This window comes from Pezoporus flaviventris, unplaced genomic scaffold (assembly GCF_033815535.1).
Source record: "Pezoporus flaviventris isolate CSIRO_AGI_PZ_B2104156 unplaced genomic scaffold, CSIRO_AGI_Pfla_v1 ptg000023l, whole genome shotgun sequence".
NCBI classification, from domain to species: Eukaryota; Metazoa; Chordata; class Aves; order Psittaciformes; family Psittacidae; genus Pezoporus; species Pezoporus flaviventris.
The window spans coordinates 11,282,823-11,303,919 of record NW_026892571.1 but is presented as its reverse complement, the minus strand read 5'-3'; the positions used below and the strand labels follow the sequence as shown (position 1 = coordinate 11,303,919).

Genomic DNA, 21,097 nt, shown 5'->3' with positions numbered 1-21,097 from the left:
GCCAAGAAGGGATTTATAGGTGAGTGTTTTGTCCCGGTTCTGCAAGCAGAGGGTGGTGTGCAGGCAGGGGAGCGGGCAGCGGCTGCCTGGCTGCTCAGGCACAGGGGCTGTTGGCAGCACTCGCTGCCCTGGTGCTCTGCTGTCTGTGCACTGCTTTCCTCTGCCTGCGCTGTGGAGTTGGAGCAGAGGGAGCCTCCTGCAGCACCAAGCACAACAGAGCTGGCCCAGGCTGCCTCCCAGCTGCTGCTGGGCAGGGTCTCACCAGGTACTGTCCTCCATTCCCACTGGCCTGTGCAGTCACAGGGAGGATCGGAGGTTTCTCCCACCTTAGTGTGTGATGGATAACTCAGTGGGTGCTGGTCGCAAGGCAGACCTTTACCTTCTCTCTTTACTTGAGGTACTGGGAAGCCACAAGGCAAAGACTCTGCAAAAGCCAAAGCTGTTCATGCCTGAGGGAAGCTGGGGAGACTCTGGGGTATGGGCAGTGCCAGGGTATGGTCAGGGGACTCCTTGGTGTGCCCAGGGCCATGACCAGCCGTGGAAATCACCTGGCTGTACACATGCCATTGGCTGGAGCAGAGCAGCTGAATCGCAAAGGCAGGATTTGACAGATTTTTCTGCCTCTATAGGGCCCGGGATTGATGTACTGGCCCCTGATGTCCACACCGGGCAGTGGGAGATGTCCTGGATAGCTGACACCTGCACATACACGCTGGGTTATGGGGTAAGCTCCCACAGTGCTGGTTTGGAGCCCAGGATGCTAAGGGAACTGTAAGGGTTTGTGCCCAAAGGCCTGTGCCAGCGAGTTGCTTCAGGTGCAGCTGAATTTTAGGGGAGTGTGAGGGAAGCTGAGGCTCGGGGAAAGTCCCTTCTAGAGGTCTTGCACCAGGTGAGACCTTAACGTTCACTCTGCCCATCCTGTCCTCGCAAGACAGCAGTGTCCAGGCAAGTGTGACAGGAAAGCCCATCAGCCAGGGAGGCATCCATGGGTGACGCTCGGCCACTGGGCGCGGGGTCTTGCATGGCACTGAGAACTACCTCACTAATACTGACTACATGGACCGCATCAGCCTGAGCACTGCCTTCCCTGGCAAGACTTTAGTGCTGCAGGTGAGTGCTCAGCCCAGCTACAGCTTTGAAGAGGACATTTCCTCAGGACCATTCTGCCTTTCCTTTCAGTCTCAGCACCTGCAGTGCTCTCTGGACATAATTTCTCAACTCTATCCTCACCCTGTGGCAGCTGACACTCATTTAAGCAACATTCATTTGAGTGTTTCAGACCTGCTGTGGGTGGATCAGTTTCAAGAGCCAATTGATCTCTTGGAGACTTGAACCAGTGGTCCAGGGGTGCTGCACTGTTCACTCTGTACCATCATTCCCAGGGTTTCCCTGTAGACATCCTGCCTGAACGTGCTCATAAAATGGAAGCTGTGCCTGTGCAGCAGGCAGAGCGGAGAGGTGGCTGGACACAGCGAGCTCTGCCAGGCTGGATGGCAGCAGCCAACCAACTCCGGTGATTTCTGCCACCTCCAAACCAGCCACAACAAGCTGTGATGCTACCTATGGCAAAGGTCCTGCTAGTGGGCGCTTTGTGGGTCTGGACCTTGCCTTGCCCAGCAGCCTGGGAGCTCGGCAGGACCCTGAGGGTGCCAGCCCTGCGTTTTCCCCTCTCCTCCCAGGAAGGGCATTCCCTTCCCTGCAGCCCAGGCCTGTTCACAACCGCGGTGAGGTGCTTCCCCCTGCTGTAGCTCCAGGAGCTCCAGCGCCGGGGCAGGAGCTGCTGCCCAGCCACTGCCCGCTCTGCGCTGCTTCTGCTGAGCCCACTGCGCTCTGCAAGGGAGAAATAACCCGGAGAGCGCACACCTAAGCCTTGCCTGCAGCCAGCCCGCTGCTGCCTCCGAGCCTCTCTCCCCGACACAGCTCCCTGCCGCGGGGAAGAGGCGTTGAACCGAGGCAGCACTCGGAGGTGTGGTGCCTTTGCTGAGCCCTCTCCTTTCCACACGTCCTTCTGCTTCACTGATGCAGCAGCGAATGAGAAGGCTGCTCGCTGTGTGTACAGTGTTTTGGTGTATTTTGCAGTCTCAGGAACCAGTGGTGCTTTTCAGAGCTGTACTAAGCTGGCAGGCGCCTTTCTGCAGACAGTACAAACCCATCTGTTCCCGTTAGAAGAGCTGAGCTCCCCCCCGGCCCTGCCCTGTGCCGGTGCCGTGGCAGCAGGTCGCATCCCTCAGCATGAGGGGCAGCAGCATTGCTCAGGCTGTGCCTATATGCTGCTTGGTGCCCACCGAGGGGCTGTGTTTCTCACTGGATCTGTTTTCTACCGAGATTGGTTCTTAGAAGCTGAAGGCATGCTGTACTTGGAACATCACAGCTCTGGGGGGATAAAAACAGGTTGAGCTGAAAGCCCTTATCTCAAGCGTTTTGCTTTTCACAACCCTCTAACTAACCAAGGAGATCTCTGTCCTGCCAGGTCCTGGTCTCCATCCAGCCAAAACACCAAGAACTACTAGGTCAGGGGTTCTTCTTTGTGCTTCTCAGCTCAGGCTCCTGAGAGGGGACTGTTACCAGAGCAGCAGGTCAGTGTCCCCACGGCTTCCCTTTCCCCAGCATGTCTCTTCTCTGTGTTGCTGCAGGGCTTTGGCAATGTGGTGCTGTACACCGTGAAATACCTGCATGAGTATGGAGCCCGCTGCATCTGTGTTGGGGAGAGAGATGGAGCCATTTACAATCCCGGAGGGATCGACCCAAAGGAGCTAGAAGACTATAAGCGGGTGAGTTGATCCCAGTCAACCCAGCCCCTGTTCGTAAGGAGTGGTGGTCAGTGCCTCCCTCTGACGTGCACATGGAGAAGGGGGCTGCCCTTCATCTCCTGCAGAGCTCAGCTCTGAGGTCAGTGCCCAACACTTCCAGGGATGGCCCAGCAGGGCTCCCTTTTCTCATTCCAGGGCCAGAGCACCATAGCTGGCTTCCCAAAAGCAGAGCCCTGTGATGGCAGCATCCTGAAAGTGCCCTGTGACATCCCCATCCCTGCCGCTACTGAGAAGCAGCTCACGAGGGAGAATGCACCCCAGGTGCAAGCAAAGGTATAGACTGGTTCCAGGAGGCCCTGCCTCAGTGTGTGAGTGACAGCAGCTCAGCCAAACTTTGGCTTTTGGCACTCAGCGCCCCAGGGAGGTGTTGCATCACTGCACTTACAATTCAACTGTTCTGCCAGAGGGAGAGAGTGTGAGGCGGAGGTGGCAGATCACATCACTTAGGGGAGCAGAAAAGCCCAAGCCCTTTCCTTTGCTGGCAGGGAGCTAGGATTGACCTGGCTGGTTCTTCTGGCAGCCTCAGTCTTCATTGCTGTATCAGATTTTCCCTGCAGGGCAGAGGAGATGATACCCTCGAAGGGTGTCACAGTGTTGACCCTGAAAACCACAGTCAGCAGGTAAGAGCAGGCAAAGCAGGGGAATGCTACAAGTGTCAGCTTCCTCCCTTCACTGTAAGCTCCGGGGACTAAAAGGACATTGCACGCTGGCACCTGGGACTCTGCCACAGCCAAGGCCTTTTGCATCCTGGGCCTTTAATCATCCTGTGTGAAATATCAGGTCTGAGCTTCTGCTCATCCTGAGCAGCTCTGGCGGGGAAAGCACCCAGACCCCTGCCACCAGAAGTGGCCTGAAAGGTGGGGCTGGGTCCCAGCAGCAGGGAGAGCAGCCTGGCACTGGTTTCTTCTTTGGTTTCTTCCACCTATCTCACCTCACCTCTGCCTCTGCTCTCAGATCATTGCGGAAGCTGCCAATGGCCCCACTACACCAGCAGCACATGATATATTCCTGCAAAGAAACATCCTGGTGATCCGAGTACGTCCATCCCCACGTGCACAAGGAAGTGATGTGCTCACGGCTATGAAGGCCACTGAGTGTTATCAACTGCACCAGTGTGGACCCAGCTGGGCTCTGGCAGGCTCTGGGTGGTGCTGATGGTGCTGTCTCAGTCAGCCTGTTCCCTGCCTTGCCTAGCTCCTGAGCACATCTCAGATGCTGGTTTCCCTTCTGAAAGTCATCATAGCTCTAGGATCTGGTCATCCAAGTAACCTCAGGACTGTTCCTGATGGCGGAGCCCAAGGGTATGGGGAAGGACCCAAGGCAGAGGAGGAGAGATCCCCGGATCTGTCATGGGCCTTGGGGACGCTCTAAGCAGCAAACCTGAAGCAGTTTCAAGTTCGAGCAGGAATCCACCTACCACATCTTGCAGTCAGTTCAGCATAGCCTGGAGCAGTGGTTTGGCAAGGTCAGAGGGGAGACTCCCGTCACCCCATCTGTGGAGTTCTAGGCCTGTGTAACTGTTAAGTGCCTACAGCCATGGAGGGTTCCCTTGGATCACTTGTTTCTCATTCCTGGACACTCCTGTCTCCCTTGCTATCATCCCGTTGATGAAGGGGATGGGGTGGAGACACTGCATGTGGAGGTACAGCCCTACCACCTAAGAGTGCTGCTGGGTGCTGCAGGGAACCACTTAGGAGCCAAGCAATGTGGTGGAACCAGCTGCAGAGGTGGCATGCCAAGCTTGAACAGCCTGTGATGATGCCGTGCCAAGCAGAGGGGCTGTGTTTGATAACTGGGTTTAGGGGAGCCAATCTCCAGCCTCTCCCACAAAGGAGACAAAACTTCTTCTCCCCATCAGTCTGCCTCAGAGAAGCACATTGTGTATTCGCAACTGGCCTACACCATCGAGTACCCAGCCAAGGTACCACCAAGGGCTCTTTGCCTTGCTCATCCCTGCCCTTGGGCCCCTTGCCTTGCTGCAGAGGCTCTGGGCTGTATTTGAGGAGTGTTCACCCACAGCACCCCATCACCACTGCTGCCAGCTCAGCACAAGGCCTGGGCTCATCTTCCTGGTGGTGGCTGTACCCACCCTGTGGGTAAAGCCTTGTGCTTGGCAGTGTCCCTTGTTGCTGCTGGGTTCTTGTCCTTCTCTCTGTTCCCCCAGACCAATGTGCCCCATCCTGAGGGTTGCTTAGGTGAGCTGGGGGGATGCAGTGCTGGGTTGGGGGTGTCTTGTGCCACCCCTCAGAGAGGTGCTGCGCTGTGCTCAGCAGTGTGAGCAGTGTGTGTGAAGCCCACCCATGAGTACAGGGTTTGTCCCCAGGGGAGTGCTGTGAGGCAGCAGTGGGAGAGCATCTCCAGACCCACTCGTAGGTAGCTCCAGGTCTTACAGAACAGCCCCTTGGTCGCTTGGTGCAGGGGTGACCCTCTCCCTCTTGGGTGCTTACTGGGTCCTCTGCCCCACCTTGTCCCCAGACCCTTCCAACACACATCAGCCTCACAGCTCTCCTCTCTCTCTCTAGCAAATCATGGCCATGGCTGCAAGGTACAGCCTGGGCCTGGACCAGAGAACTGCTACCTACCTGTGTGCTCTGGAGAAGGTGTTCACTGTGTATGGTGAGCCTGGCTTCACCTACTGACACAGCGCCCTTCAGGGCTGGCACAAGCATCCCTGCCAGTGCACGGGGAGGGTCACAGTCCTGCTGCACAGGGGTGCCCAGGACATTGTGCTGCACAGAGGGGACACCTTGGTCTCTATAAATGGTTGCTTCGAGCATATTTTCTCCCTGCTGCCTGGTTCTCAGCTCTCCTGGGCTTCTCCCTCTGTCCCAGCCCCTTTACAGCCTCCTGGGCGCTGGAGGAAGCCATGCTGGTGCTGGTTTGTGTCTGCTTGCCCCCACCTAGCAGAATTGGATGAGGGAAGTTAAAAATGCAATGAGCCCTAGTGGAGGGGACAGCCCATGGCACAGCCAGCCCCGGGAACAGCTGCTTGGTCCATCTAATAACACAGGGTGGGTGCTGCAAGCACCGCCGCAACTGGCGCAGCCATGCGGAGCGCAGCCAGCGCGGGGATTTGCAGGCGTCAGCAAACCTGCTGTGTGGCTCTGCTGACTGCTGCAGCTTCCCTCTTTCTAGCAAAGCCGGCAAGCAGCACAAGCTGGGGATTTAATCTGGGGATATTCGTGGTGGAGAGACTCAGAACAGCCTCACGCCAGTGCTGCAGTTGTGGAGTGGAGGATGGCTGAGGACACGGGCTGTGTTGGTGGCCTTGCCCTGGGGAGCTAAAGGAGCAAGGACCATGCTCTGGAGTGTGTACAGGAGCCCCTGTGGTGGGCATCACTTGGTGCGTGGCCCTCACCTGCCCTTGATGTGGTCATACTGCAGCCGCAGGTGCCAGCCCCCTGAGGGGAGCAGGGTCACATAGGAAGGTGGGGCAGCAGAGGAGAGGCTTCCCTTTGCTCTGCACTTCTGGCACAGGATCAAGGTACCTTCCAGGAGGTTCCTTACAAACAGCAGCACATCCTGCTGAAGGGGGAGCTGGGGGAAGCTTGCACCCAACACCTGGTCCCCTCTGCCAGCACAGCCAGCATCCTGGGAGGGAACCAGGATGTGTCTAGCCTTATCCCAGCTTGGGGTCCATCCCAGAAGGCCCCCTCCATTCACCTGCAGACACAAAGCACTGTAGAGAACACACAGGCAGGTGACATGGGGACACTGCCTGCACCAGAAGTGTGGCTGGTGGCTCAGGGCACGGTGACCTGCTGCTCACACAACAGCAAGCAGACAGGAAGACAGCTTGTCATCACAAGAACCCAGTCCTGCCCACTCCCCCAGCAGGAAGGGGTCAGTTAGCCTGCCCCAGCCCCTCATTCCTCTTCCCAAAAGAGGAATTTTGATTCCCCAAATCACCCCTCTCTCCTTGGAACCCACAACCAAGCTTACAGATAAGAGTTGGCTTTATTCACGGACACGAGAGCAGCTGTGTCACTGGCAGCTGCCCTCGTACTGCACATCCAGCGACAGGAGCGGGGCGATATCCATGCCACGGCACAACACAGCGTCGGCACTACGGGACCTCAGGGAGGGCGCGGGCACCGTCACCACCCAGCAGGCTGGGGAGCAGGCTTGGGCACCAGGGGTTCACAAAGGCAAAAGACCCGTCTACCCATAGAGATAGATATAGATATATATATATATGTAAAAAAAAATAGTTCCACAATGACCAGAGCAGAACCACAGGGACATGCGTGCAAGCCGAATGTACAGCAGCCCGCGAGCAGGTAAACATGCTTTGTACAGACACAGACACACCGGGATGCAGCCAGGGTTTATGGCGCTGGGAGGGATACAGAGCAATAAACCCGGGCTACACGCACGCGCTCACACACACACACACACACACACTAGCCCCTGCGGGCAGTGCCCATGGCTCAGGGATGTGCCAGGGCTTGGGGGCTTGGACACAGCGGGGGTTTATCACTGCTAGACACAATACAGAGACACGGACACTGTCCCTTGGAACGGAACTGGAGGAAGAACTCGTGAGCGAACAGGGCAGAAGCACCCCTGCTCCTCCTCGGCACGGAGGCACCGGCCAGGGCCGGCTGGGGAGGAGCAAGGGACTACCGCCAGTTCGTTGTGCTGCTGGTGGAAGAGGCGAGGATGGGGATCCTTTATGCCTCTGGTTCGTATTCCTGGTATTCCTCCTGTGGGGAAAGAAAGAGCCCTTGAGAGAGCTTCTGAAGCCCCTGTCCCACCCAGACCCACAGCAGCCTGCCCATGGGCTGCAGGACTGCAGCTACCTCGGAGCAGGCAGGTTCCTGGCTTTGCTCCAGACAGGGATGGTCACTGGCACGCTGAGCACCTGGCACCGTGTGCCCTCTGCAGTGCCCTGTGCCCCATCCCCTCACCTGCGGGGGATCCTCGTAGTTCTCCCCCTCTGGCTCCAGCAGCGGCTCCACCAGCGGCTCCTCAACAGCCTCCTGGGCCACCTCCTCTGCCTGGGGGTGAACCGGGCGGTCAGACAAACACACACAGCCCCCCCACACCACACCTACCCTCCCTGCCCCTGGCACAGACCAGCAACACACCCAGGATACTGAGAGCTCCACATGGGGAGCACCAGTGGGGCCCAGTGTGCACCCACCAGCCCACCCAGCTGGGAGGAGACAGGCACGGAGCCATGGGAGCAGGGCTTAAGTGTGCGTGTCCCTGAACTGCTCCCAGCCTCATTCCCCAGCAGGCGAGGGGTGCTGGCACCATGTGGTTCCCAGGCACTGGGAGCATCCTGCATCCCTGGCAGTGAGGGCGGTGCTGGGTAACCCCTCCCCGGGGCTGGCAGGAGGGAAAGGCGGGCAGCTGATCCCCCCCAGTGCAGCGGCGCTGGCCTCATTTCTTCAGCTGATGCTATTTTGGGCTAAGCTGGAAGCCGACAGCTCGTGGGGGTGGCGAAATGTCCCTGCCCGCCCCTCCGCTCCCGCAGCTGTCAGGTCACCTCGCAGCCGCTGGAGCAATGCTCCTCGGGTCCCGCATCGCCAGCGCCATGCAGGAGCCCGCACACGCACACGTCCGCAGCAGCATGCTCGGGGCAGTAACGCCTGCGTGCCCTGGACCTTTGGGACCCTCCCGCAGGGCTGGGGAGCAGCCAAAGGGCTCCCCACTGAGCCTGGGGACATGGCAGCATCCCCATGGGCATGGCAGTAGCCTGGAGGCCTCACTCACCTTCAGGTCCACAGGGAATTCCTCCTTCTTCACCAGCCCGGTGGCTGCTGCGATGTTGCCAGCGCCCGAGAATGCTGCTTCACCCAGCTGGGACGCCTGCTCCTTTGCTTTCTCAGCCACTGCAAGAGTCGAGGGTGCCCATCAGTGTGTCCCCCCCCCGGGCCAGGGAGAGGGCTCCAGATGCAGCTCCGTGCCCCACAGCACCTTGGAGGGCTGGTGGAGAACTGCTGGCAGGATCAGACCCTCCCCATATCCCTATCCTGGTGCTGGGGAGGGGAGGTGGCAAGGATGCTGCTCTGCAGCTGGGCAGGGAGTGTGAAGAGCCGCTGCAAATCCTTCCTTGCAGGCCCTGTTATACAAGAGGCTTTAGCTGGGTGACATCAGCCCCTCAATTAGCCTCTGATCCTGTTAGCACAGCCACACTCTTGGGGCCAGAGGGGTACCATGGTGGGGATGCAGAGGGGACCATACCTGAGGTGACACCTTGCACCACGCCTTGGGTTTTACTCCCTGGGGGCAGAAAGAGACAGAGACAGGGTTAGAGGTGCTGCAGCTGGACTCTGCACATGCAGTGCGTGGGATGCTGGTAGGGCTCTTTGAGGCTGCATTCTGCCCTGCACCAGGGCAGCCGGGAGCTGAGCACCCGCACAGCTCCCTGCAAGGCTCCCCTGATCCCTGCAGGAGCCTGGCCTGGGGCAGCATGGGGCCTAACGCTGTGCCAGGGCAGCCAGGCAGGGTGCACACCAGCTATGCTGCTGAGCAAAGCCTCCCACTGGAACTGGGATCCATACCCGGAGCTGGGGCCAGCATGGCACGGGAAGCTCACAGCCGGAGCAGCCCAGGGCTGGGAGCTGCTTCTGGCCATGCCACCCTGCCATGCTCCGTTCAGGTGGAGTGACACAGCCCGCAGATGCCAGGACACCCCGCGGGATGGGAGCAGGTGTCTGTGATGGGGAAAGGCAGGGGCTGGACAGCTCCTGCAGGATGAATCCTCAGGGCGCTCCTGGAGCTGCTGGACCCTTCCACACCACGCAACCCAGGGCAAGCACCCACCACCGCCCCGGGGAACAGCTCCGGGGCCTCAGCCCTCCCGCAGAGCTGGTGCCCTCTGGAGCGGGACGGAGTCAGAGCGCTGCGCCCTCCTACCGCTGCGGGCAGCACGGCCTCAGCTCCCTCCCAAGAAGCCCATCACCACCGCGGGCACACTGCCTGCCCGGAGCTGCCTCCTCCCCGCCAGCCATGGCTTCAGGATTCGGCCCCGAACAGACCCCGGCCCCCAGGGGCAGCGCGGAGGGACCTGCCGCCGGCGGGATGCAGGGGAGATGCCGGCAGAGCCGTGGTGTGGGATGTGCTCCAGGACACGGCCTCTCCAAGGGGGGCAAACGTGTTCCCAGCCCCTTGCTCCAAGGTGGGGACATCCCAGCACAGGGATCACCATCTTCACCACGGTCCCTCTCCGTTCCGGCCCCAGAGCATCCTCGGTGAATAGCCACGGAGCCCTTGGGCTCAGACCACCGGGAACCAGGATGGGTTCCCGCGGGTCCCATCCCCTCAGCCTGGGGACCAGCCCTGACATTGCCCCTGCCCGCGGGGCCCAACCTCCTGCCTGCACCCGCCCTGTGGGCAGGGCACTGCGGCCACCGGCTCCTGCCCCGGGACACCCCGCCGCAGGCCGGCCGTGACGGGGGGAGCGGGGCCGGTGACAGTGGGGCGGCCGGGAATGAGCAGGAGAACGCAAGGGCAAACGCAGGATCCGGCAAGGACAGGCAGAGGGGACCGGCAGGAGCATGCAGGGCAGGGGCATGCAAACAGGGATGGGCAGGGATTAGCCGGGGGGCTGGCAGGGGGCTGGGCAGGGGGCAGGCAGGGGGCAGGAAGGCTGAGCCGGCCCTTACCGACATAGAGGACCCCTTCCTTGGTCTTCTCGGCAGCCTCGGCCACCCCCTGCTTGGTCTTCTCGGCGGCGGCGACCACCCCCTCTTTGGCCTTGGACAAGCCCTTCATGAACACCTCCATGGCTGCTCTGCGGGGAGAGGCCGCACGGCTTCACCCCGCCCCGGCCCGGCCCCGCTCCCGCCCGCCCTGCGCATCCCCGCGCATCCCGGAGCCCCCGGCCCCGCCGCCCTCCCGCCCCGGGCCCCTGTCCCGCCGCCCGCCCGACCTGGCTCGCTGTCGGCGGGGACGGACGGGCCGGGCCGAGCCGGGCCGGGCTGCGGCGGGGCGGGCTCAGTGCGGCTGTGCCGGGGCCGCGCCGCGCTGCGCCGTGATGCGCGGGGGGGACCGCGCGGCGCCGGGCTGAGCAGAGCCGAGCCCGGCTGCCCCCGCCCCGCACGGGCTCCTTTCCCTCACGGCTCGGAACTGTGGGACGGTCACATCAAGTCGCACTTGCTCCCTGTTCCCACCCGTCCTGATCCCATCCCGCGCTACCCCCACGCTATCCTGTCCTGGTCCCCATCGTGTCCCATCCCCATCCCACCCTCTCCCATGTCCTCCCGGTCCTGATCCCATCCACTCTACAGGCTGTCCCTGTCCCATCCTGTCCTCATCCCACCACCTCCACGTTCTACCCCCTCTCTACACCATTCCTGTCCCTCATTCCACCCTGACCCCATCCCCTCCTCATCATGTCCTCTCCCCATCCCATCCCCACCCCTCAGCCTGACACTACCCCACCCTATCTGTGGACCACCCTGCCCTACCTCAAAGCACACCATCTCGAGCCCACCCCACACTGTCCGCACTTTACCCCATCCTTCCCCCCATCTTGATTTCATCCCACCCTGACCTCCGTCCCCCAGTGCCCTGCCCTATGGGGGATCCCCCCAGCTTCCTGCCCTACAGGAGGGGCTAGTCTGCCGACCCCCCGACCACACCTCCCTCCCGCCCCACCAGCTGCAGCTGGGGCTGCCTCATCCCACCCGCCTGTGGTCACTTAAGAGCCAGGGGCTGCTGGGGGAGCCTGTGCTGGGCACGATGGCTGCCGGGGAGCAGGTGAGTGTTCCCTGAGGGCTGGGCCAGGCAGCAGAGCCCGGGTAGCCTTGATGTCCCCCCGGGGCTCCCCCTGTGGGTCCGTGTCATGGTGTGCGGGTGGCCATGGGACTCCTGGTGCTGTCCCTCCTTCCCCAGCGCAGGCAAGAGGAGCGGCGTCGGAGGAGGGCTCAGCAGCATGAGCTGCTCCTGGCAGAGAGCTTGGGCAAGCACCCCCTGCAGAACAGGTATGGAGGGGCCTGGCTACAGGCAGCTCCTCCCAGCATGATGCTGGGGCTGGAAGGGGCTCCAGCAAGGCTGACACGCCCTCCCCATGTTCTCTCCCTGCCCAGGTGGGCACTGTGGTTCTTCAAGAACGACAAGAGCAAGATGTGGCAGGAAAACCTGCGCCTCATCACCAAGTTCAGCACTGTGGAGGACTTCTGGGCGTGAGTGTCCCACGGGTGGGCAATGCGTCTCCTCTGGAGAAGCCCTGGGTAGGGGTGGCTGGGCCAGAGGACTACGCTGGGGGCCACTGAGGCACCTCTTTTCATCTGTGTCTTGTGTCCGTCCTGTGCAGGCTGTACAGCCACATCCAGCCTGCCAGCAAGCTCTCATCTGGCTGTGACTACTCTCTCTTTAAGGTACAGCATCCCCTCTGCTGCAGTCCCCTCTGAGAGCCCCCCTGCAGCACCCAGTGTTATGGGGCACACTGAGTGCCAGTGGGGCTGGCAGGCCACCGCGGCCATAGGGTGGGAGGGGAAGCCTGGTTGAGTGCTTGGTGCACCCAGCCATCCCTTTGCCCATCCCTAGGATGGCATCGAGCCCATGTGGGAGGACAGCCAGAATAAGTGTGGTGGGCGCTGGCTCATCACTCTGGCCAAGCAGCAGCGGCACACTGAACTGGACCGTTTCTGGCTGGAGACGGTGAGTGTGGCCCTGCTTGGTTGTCTGCGGGGTCCTAGCAGTAGTGTTCCCACTCTCCCAGCACCAAGCCCTCATGGAGACTGTCCTGAGCTTCATTCTCCTCCTGGCAGCTGATGTGCCTCGTCGGGGAGATGTTTGATGATTACAGTGATGAGGTGTGCGGGGCCGTCATCAACATCCGTGCCAAGGGGGACAAGATCGCCATCTGGACCCGGGAAGCAGAGAACCGGGAAGGGGTCATCCACATCGGGTAATGCAGCTTCATGGGGTAGGGGTGGGTCTGGCGAGAGTGGGGTCCCTGGGTAGGCAGCTGGTGGGAGAAGTGATGCTGCTCATTCATGCATCCCCTTCCCTCCTCCAGGCGCATCTACAAGGAGCACCTGGGCCTGTCACAGAAGGTGGCCATTGGGTACCAGGCCCATGCAGACACAGCCACCAAGAGCGGCTCCCTCACCAAGACCAAGTTTGTAGTGTGACTGCAGGGGGAACAGGGCATTGCCCATGGGGTCCCCTGTCCAATCCCACAATGAACAGCTGCAGATAAGCATTGTCTCTGTGTCCAGGGCTCTGGCACGCTGGGGTGGCTCTTGCTTGGGGGTGGGGTGTCTGCTGGGAGGGTGACTATGTGTTGCCATATCCTGTATCTGCCTGCTGAGTGAGCAGGGCCAGGAGCACAGAGCTGCCATCACCCAGGCATCCCTGCAGGTTTGGGCACTGTGTGATCCCTGCCTCCCCCAGTGCCCCTCTCCCTGGGGCTGCAAGGGTATCCCTCTGCTCTTGGGAACCCTGGATAGTTCCTGAAAGGATGGTGGATGCTGTCCTCCCCTGGTTAAGGCACGGGCACAGCTCACTGCCCTGTGCACCTGGATGTGGGAGGGGGGTACCAGAGCCCAGGTCCTCTGCCTCAGCTCAGTTTGCTTGCTGGCCTCCATCTCTCCCTAGAGCTTCACATAGGTAGGACACAGCTCTACCTGCTCAGGCACAGCAGCTCCCTGCAGAGTCAATGTCAGGGCTGTAGCACAGCATGGTCCCCAAGCTGCCCACCTTGGGCTGTGTTTGCCCACATCCCCTCTCATAGGCACTTGCAGCATAGGTGATATGAAGCTTATTTATTTCGCAAGGGTTTATTGGTGTCAGACCTGCAGGTTCACAGCCCCAAGCCATTGAGCCCTATAAGTCTGGCTCCTCCTTTCCCTGGCCCATGTCCTCTGCTGTCCTTCCTGGCTGTCCTGGTCCTGTTTGTAGAAGGCCATCCCCTTACTCCAGCGCAATCCATGCTGTTCTTTAATGTTTCGTTTTGGTTTTGATTGTAAGGGCCTGTCCTTCCCCCCCATGCCTACACAGATTCTTGAGGTGGAGCTGCCTGTTCCCCTCCTGACAGTGCTGGCTGTGCTTCTGCCCTCACTGCAGATCTTCCTCAGGAGGAGCCTCCTCCAGCAGCACCCCGGCAGCTCCAGCTCGGCCCTCATTGCATCCCGTCCCGGGCAGCACATCCAGCCCATCCCTGCCTCCCGGTGAGCCCAGAGCTGGAGCCACTCAGCCCTAATGCTGCGTGGTGCCTGTGCTGGCGCAGTGCTGCCCTACCTGCTCCCGGGGCTGCTGCCTGCACTTGGGGCTGCAGAGAGCTGGTCCCACAGCAGGGCAGAGTCTTGACAATACCTCTGCAAGTGCAATGGGCGAGGCATGTCCGTGCCGTCTGCCAGGCCCTGTCTCCATGTCCTTGCATCACGTGCTGCCCCTGGGCTGCTTCTCTGCGCCGGTACAACGGGGACAGGACCCTGCTGCCCTCCCCTGTAGGACAACCAGGCTGGGGTGCTGCCGGCAGCACTGCCCCAGGGCAGGCGTGGGGGGGGGAATCAGCACTATGGGGTGTCCAACGCCCCCGCGCTGGGGCTGCCTGCAGAGGGGAGAGGAGCCCCGGATCTGGCTGAAGACTGCGGTGTGCGCGGCGCGCTCCTCCCGCACCATGCCCGCTCCGGCAGCCCGGGCTCTCCCTGCACTGCCGGCCCCTCGCCACGCGATGGCGCCGCTCGCCCGGCCTTGGCCGTCTCCGGCACGGCAGGGCTGGCAGCCTGCCCTGCCTGCAGTGGGGCACCTCCTGCTCTCCCTGCCTGCAGTGGGGTACCCTCCAACCTGTCCTGTCTAGGGTGGGGTGACAGAGCTGCCCCTCACTCCCCAAGGTGAGAGGCAGACAGGAACCACTTGTGGGGCACGGGCTGTGGGACTGGCAGGGCTGAAGCTGGAGGGGTTGATGGAGGAGCGAGGGATGCATGGGATCCAACGCACGGTTAATGGCCTCTGTGACCACCATCACCGTCAGTGGCAGCATGAAGTGAGTGAGGGCCAGGGGCTGCCTGTCCCTCTGCCCCTTCAACCCACTCCCCTGCCTACCATATTCCCCCCATAGCCTCACACCTGGCTCTGATGCTGAGTCTCACCCCAGCCACTCTGTCCCTGTCCCTTCACCCCCACGCTGGGTGAAAGGGGGCTGTGCTCTGTGCCCCACCATGGGGGTAGGCTAAGGTTACCTGGGGGGTGGTGGCAGAGGCTGCTGCATGCTGCTGCAGTTCGTTGCCATTCGCATGCAGCCGCGGTGGGATTTCATTTGATTGGAAAAGTAATAGGAGCCATTTATCTCCATGGCTTTATGGGCTCCCGGCAGCCCTGCAGCCCAGACAGCCTGGGGGGCTGGCAGTGCCCACCTGCAGCCTACCCTTTGGGGGCACAATGGCTTCTATCTTTAGCTCCTGCACCCCAGGTTCCCTGCCTGCAGGATGAAGAGTGCTGGGAGGTTGGGTGTCTCAGGGACCCCTGGGTGGGTGCAGCGGTTGCCAGGAGCACCCAGTGAGCACAGCAGTGGCAGGGCTGCCCCAGCCTGTCTCATGCCGGGCAGATGTCCCAGCTGGCAGCCGAGCTGGCAGCCCTGTCAATAATAATAATTAAAAATTAATACTAATCAAAAGGGAGAGGCAGATGGCAGCAGACATGCGGCAGGGCTGGGGGGGGGGGGGGGGGGTGGGGTGGCGAGGGGCAATGGATACTGGGAGGCCAGCAAGGATGGGAATGGGAGGGACCAGGGGGCAGTGCAGCAGGAAATAGAGATCAGGGTGGTGTGGGGCACAGCAGGGATGGGGGGGTGTGAGGACAGCAGCATGGCACAGGAGGGGATGCATGTCCCCCTCTCCTGTGTGCGTTGCAGGGTCACCTTGCCGGCAGCTGGCGGGCAGCCCGTGCCTCAGCTCTGCAGGCTGCCAGCACGGCCTCTTCCTGCACCACCAGTTCTGACGGCTCCGGCAGCAAGGACAGATCTTGCCCCTGACATGCATCCAGTGCCAGGATGGGTGCAGGCACTCATCTCATTGCAACCAGTGGGTGCTGCAGGGTTAAAATCCCCCAGAGTAACTGGGGAAGGAGCTGGCTCCATGGCAGAGTGTGTGGGCCGGGAAGAACAGGCAGCACTGGCTCACCGTGGGAGTGGGCAGGCAGCGCGGCTGCGGGCCCTGGGACTGTGCCACGGCTGTTCCTTCAGTACCTGCACCCACCTCCCTGCCCCATCACCAGCATTGTGGCCAAAGAGATGCTCTGGGACCTGGAAGGGGGCACCTGGGCAAGCAGGAGACCTCCACCCCTGAGTACCACCAGCATTTCTGGGTGGATAGGACCCTTGGAGGTACCCCACACCCTCCATACCCACCCTGCAAGGCCCTGAGCTCGCCTTCCATCTGGAATCAGCATGGCAGGCAGGGAGGGGTACCCAGAGCGAGGGGTACCTACAGTGCACCGTTCCCATGACAACCTCCCTGGAGATAGCCGCCGGTGCGGGAGATGTGGGAGGTGAGGGGCCCATGGACCCCTCTGTGCTTGGGCTTCTGCACCTGGCTGCACCCGTGGGTCTTGCATGTGGCCTCAGGCTCTGCCTGCCCTATCCTGACCCTGCAGCATGGGGCAGGCAATCACGGCAGTGCTGGTGTTGTCTCCCTGTTCTGGGCTGTTCTCCTACAGCTGATTTGAACAAGGGGGTGATTGCAGAGGAGCTTTGCTCAGTGGGGTTTGCATGGAGGGGACTGCAGGGAGCGAAGGGGTTAAATGCCTGCAGTGCCATCCCCAGTGCCAGTAGCAGAGAAGGGGGAGCGGAGGACAGCATCTCCTGCCCTGTATAGTGGGAACGTGTACCTGAAAAGGGTCCCTTGCTGTCACTTCTCATCTGGATGGCAACCAGGCTCTGCAACACGGCTGAGCACTTTCCTTCTCCACAGGGACAGGCTTGCGCTTCCCACTTGTCAGAGGCAGGCAGGAAAAGGGGGGGGGGGGGGGGCTCCATTAGCACCCCCACATCCTCCCAGCATGGCACAGGGACCAGTCTCTCTTCAGGCTTGGAAGGAGCTGCTGCCAGCCCCAGGACTTCTGGGGCACAGAGCAGACAGCGGGCAGTGCCACCAGTGCCTGTCCTTTCCCTCCTGACCCTGTGCACCCTGGTGTCCCCTCATGAGGGGCTGGCGATGCTGAAGCCCACAGCCACCCCCCTGCCAGCACCCAGCCGCGGGGCTGCCGGACTCCCCATCCCTATCCCTGCCCAGCCCCACGTCCCTGGCTGGGAGGGCTGGTGTTTCCCGGGCGGTCGATGCACCCATCGATCCCGCGCAGCTCCGCCGGCTGCTCTCCCACCGCCCTGCTAATTAATTGCTGCTGCTGCTGCAGGAGCACTGGGTACCAAGGTGCCGGGGCTGCCTGCGCCCTGCCCTGCCTGCGAGCTCACCACCCTTGCCCTACGCATGGCCACTTTCAGCCCCAAAACCTGCCCATGTATAGGACACCTTCTGCTGCTCGCAGCCGGGTCCGCCCCAGCCAGATGTGGGGACAGGGATGGGGACAGGGACGCTGCCTTTGTGCAGGGCTGTAATGAGATTTCTGCTTGGCTGCCTGGGTAACAAAATCCCAGTCAGAGGATGCAAGAAGCCCCTGGGAGCCCCATCAGCCTCCTGCCCCTGCTCAGCTTGGGGTAGATGGAGATGCCCCAGCACCCACAGTGCTGCTGGGGGGCATCAGCACCAGCTTCAGCCCGGAGCACCCTGGCTGCATAGGATGTGCCCTGGCTGGGAGCACTGGCTGGGATGTGCAGGCCAGTGGCTTCACTGCCTGTCCACCCCACTCCCCCCTGTCCCAGCCCCACACTGCCACTGGTGCAGCCACACCATGCCTGGGCTGGGGGTGCCAGGCCCACTCTTGAAGACCCCATGCCATGTGCCACCTCTGTGCCCACCCTCCCGTCCAGCACTGCCACTCCCTGGCACTGTCCGGTGAGGTTCTGGCACCGTGGCATTGTGTGTGCAGGACCCACGTGTGAAGGGTGGCACCGCACTGAGCCCCAGCCCCTCCAGGCACCCCATGGCAGCAGCAAATCCAACTCCTTGCACAGCAGGGAGCAGCCCGGTGGGTGCCGAGGGCTGTGAGGAGTGGACTGTGCTGGGATGGGCTTTGCCATACGTCTTGATGGAGCCTGTCCTGCCCCTGGCACCACACACGATAATCTGCTCTTGCAAATGGCTAATTTTGAAAATCCTCTTATCAGAATTAGGTCCTCAACATCCATACTTATTTACTTTTTATTGTCACAACCTTCCTATTCCTCATGTGGCTGGGATTGTTCTCACTGCCTCTGTTTCCAAGTATCCCTGTGCACGATGAGGCGTGGGGTGCCCCATGCCATGCTGTGCCATGCTGTGCCATGCTCTGGCACTTGTCCCTCACATGTCACACATGTTCCTCACACCCTTGGCTCTGCTGTGGACACCAGCAGCGCCAGTTCCTGCTCCCCAGCAGTACCCTCCTGTGCCCAGCACCATACACAGCCCGGTCCATGCCTGGCATCCTGCTTGTGGGGCCATGCATTATGCATTGTTTATTCGTCAGCACCTTCCCCGTTTGTAACTCAATTAAGCAGACGGCGGTTTTGCTAATACAATGGTGTTTAATATTCGACTTCCTTAAACACCACAAATGGATGGGGAGGCAGCACGCAGGTGATCCATTATACATGAGCTCAAATATCTATTTAAATATTTGATGGGAGTTTAGAAAATCTCCGGGCTGGCCTTGACCATGGCTGACGGGGCTGGGCAGGAGGTCAGGAATGGAATGGGATAATGGATAGGAGCTGCCTTGGCTGCCCTGGCTGGATGCAGCACCCAGAGTTCATGGTGAGCAGGGGACAGTGCCAAGGTGATGGTGTCCACATGGCAGCTGCAGCCCACAGAGCCGGGTACCACCACTCGCTGGGCAATGCCCTCCCTCCATCTCCACCCCAATCCAGGAGGGAGCCCTGGCACAATGGCTGTAGCACGTGGCTGAGCCATGACCACGGCGTGCTGGAGAGGAGAATTAATTTTTAATTCCATCTTAATTAGTCTGAGCAATAATCCATTTACAGCACCCAGTGGGGCCAGCACTTCTGGCATCCCCCCGGGGCTCTGGCAGTCATGGGAAACCCAGGCACCGAGCATGCTGCACTGGGGGAACCAGGCTGTCCAGGCACCGTGTTCCCCTCCTTGAAGTTCCCAGATCCTGTGACTCCCCACATGCTGTGGACCCTCATGCTCCCCTGGGTGGTGGTCAGGGATGCTGGGGAGCCCCCACGGGCACAAGCCAGGCTGGCACAGCCCCCTAGCAGCAGGGCTCAGGTCTCTGGCAGCTGCGGAGCAGGATCCAGCTCATCCATTCCCTCATCTCCTCCTCAGCAAGAGGCAGAGCAAACAGAATTGAAAGTGATCTCCCCAATCTGTATTAATTAAATTCTATTAATTCGTCAGTGCACGCTGCTGCTTCCCCACAGACAGCCTGGCCATGACAGTCCATGGTGCAGGAGGGACATGCTGGGTGAAGCCTTGGCATGGCACCTGTGTGGCACCACGCACGATGAGCACATGGCAAGGGAGCTGGACGAAGCCAAGGCAGGAGCAGACAGCACCGGGACCTCGGTACCTGGGCAGTGGGAGTGTTGTTGCTGGCACCACCGGTGCAACGGGAGCTGGAAACCATCCCAGGAAAGCAGCACAAGGAGCATATGGGGCTGGCACCACACTGGGGTCCCGAGCCCCCTCCCCACCGTGCTGCCTCAGGGGGGCACCGTGCTGGGTGCCCTGCACAGGTGCCATCCACACCGGGTACTACTGCCTGGCAGGGGGTGCCAGGCTGGGGGTCCTGGCGCTGCAGGGGAGCTCACCCTGGTTCCCATGGCAGCCCCCCGGGAGCTCGTGTGCAGCGCAGTGACTTCAGCGGGAGCAGATGGAGCCGCGAGGAGTAGAAACATCCTGTTTCCATGCAAATGTCATCAGTAATAAGGAGCCAGCCTGAAGGAGGGTGATGAGCACTGCACCACGGCTCTGCCCATGGCGGGCTGGGGGTTCCCTCTCCCGGCTGGGCTCCCACCAGGATCCGTGCAGGATGTGCCTGGGGCAACATGGTGGAATGGGAGTGGGTACCCATGGGCACCATGCACGTGCACTGCCCTGCCTGCCCACATGGCCGGTGAACAAGCATGTTGATACGGGAGGCCTCTGGCAGGGGTGTGATGGTGGGAGACGGCTCTGGCTCACCCCGGGGCTGTTCTGCTCTGGCCTTGGCTCTTCCTGGCACTGCCAGTGCTGCCCTGGGGCGGATGGAGGCCGCAGCACAGCCAGTGCCACCCGGGAGAGCCGTGCTGGCTTCGCACCCGCTTCAGCTCTTGAAGGCATCAGAGCAGTTGTTAATTGTTCCTGCAGCTGCTAATGAAATTATCTCTGCGTGGTGCTGGGAGCCTCTGCCCAGCCCTGCCCTGCCTGGTCCCCGCTGCTGGGGACAGAGGGCTGCTCGGCGCTACTGGCATGGGCTCTGGCTCCCACAGAGGGACTGGAGTCCCTCTGGTACCCCAGTGCAGCCTCACCCCTTTCACCCTATGCCCATACTGTGGTCTGGCTGCTGGTGACGGTACCTTGGCTGCGTGCAGGGATGGTGCTGGGAGGGAAGGGGCCGCATGCTGCAGCAGGGGCAGAGCCAAATCCCCTGGGAGAGGCCAGCCTGGCTGTGTGGGGGGCATTTTGGGGACAGGGCCACGCGTGGGTCAGTGAGGTGGGTCCCTGCAGGTGGCACATGGTCCCACCAAGATGGTCGTCTCGTTCCCGTGGCATTGACCAGCATGAGCTGTGGTGCCCAAGCAGGGTGCAGGCAGGACTCCCTTCGCCTGGAGTCCCCCCCGCACCCATCCATGGTGTGCCAGGCTGGGCTGGGAGAACCCTGGGCATCACTTGGCGCAGGTCTGCAGCAGGGATGAGGGGCACAAAGGGGTGCGTGGGGAGTGCCGTCCGGGGGGGGGGGGGGGGGGGGGAAGGATGTCCCTGGGGATGATGCCATGCCGTGGGGGTGGCACCTTGCCCGGGCGAAGCGAACCGGGGCTGCGGACCTCCCGCGCCTGTCCGGGGCGGGATGCGGACGGGAGATGCAGCCGGGGGGGTGCGGTGCCGGCGGTGCGGGGCGGGGGGCGGCGGCGGGGGCGCGCCCAGCTGTTGCGCCGTCCCTTCCGCGGGCGGGTCCGCGCTCGTCGCCCCGCATTGGCGGCGCCCGGGCGGAGCGGAGCGGCGCGGCGGCGGGCGGCAGCAGCGGCGGGGCCGGGCCGGTGGCGGTGGCGGGGGCCGGTGGCG

At 61.6% G+C, this 21,097-nt stretch overlaps 2 protein-coding genes across 2 annotated transcripts; one reads left to right on the top strand and one right to left on the bottom strand.

The window, feature by feature from the left end:
- Positions 1–6,748: 6,748 nt before the first annotated feature.
- Positions 6,749–10,834, bottom strand: SNCB (synuclein beta). The gene is made up of 6 exons (XM_061456743.1): positions 10,693–10,834; positions 10,427–10,554; positions 9,003–9,041; positions 8,532–8,650; positions 7,721–7,810; positions 6,749–7,516 (listed from the first exon to the last, which is right to left on the bottom strand). The coding sequence occupies exons 2-6, from the start codon at positions 10,545–10,547 to the stop codon at positions 7,484–7,486; spliced, it is 402 nt and encodes a 133-aa protein (XP_061312727.1). The 5' UTR covers positions 10,548–10,554; positions 10,693–10,834; the 3' UTR covers positions 6,749–7,483.
- Positions 10,835–11,422: 588 nt separating this feature from the next.
- On the top strand, positions 11,423–13,027 carry EIF4E1B (eukaryotic translation initiation factor 4E family member 1B). Its single transcript, XM_061457233.1, has 7 exons — positions 11,423–11,522; positions 11,658–11,746; positions 11,852–11,947; positions 12,079–12,142; positions 12,312–12,425; positions 12,536–12,675; positions 12,787–13,027. Exons 1-7 carry the CDS (start codon positions 11,505–11,507, stop codon positions 12,899–12,901), a joined length of 636 nt encoding a protein of 211 aa, XP_061313217.1. The 5' UTR covers positions 11,423–11,504; the 3' UTR covers positions 12,902–13,027.
- The last annotated feature ends 8,070 nt before the right edge of the window (positions 13,028–21,097 follow it).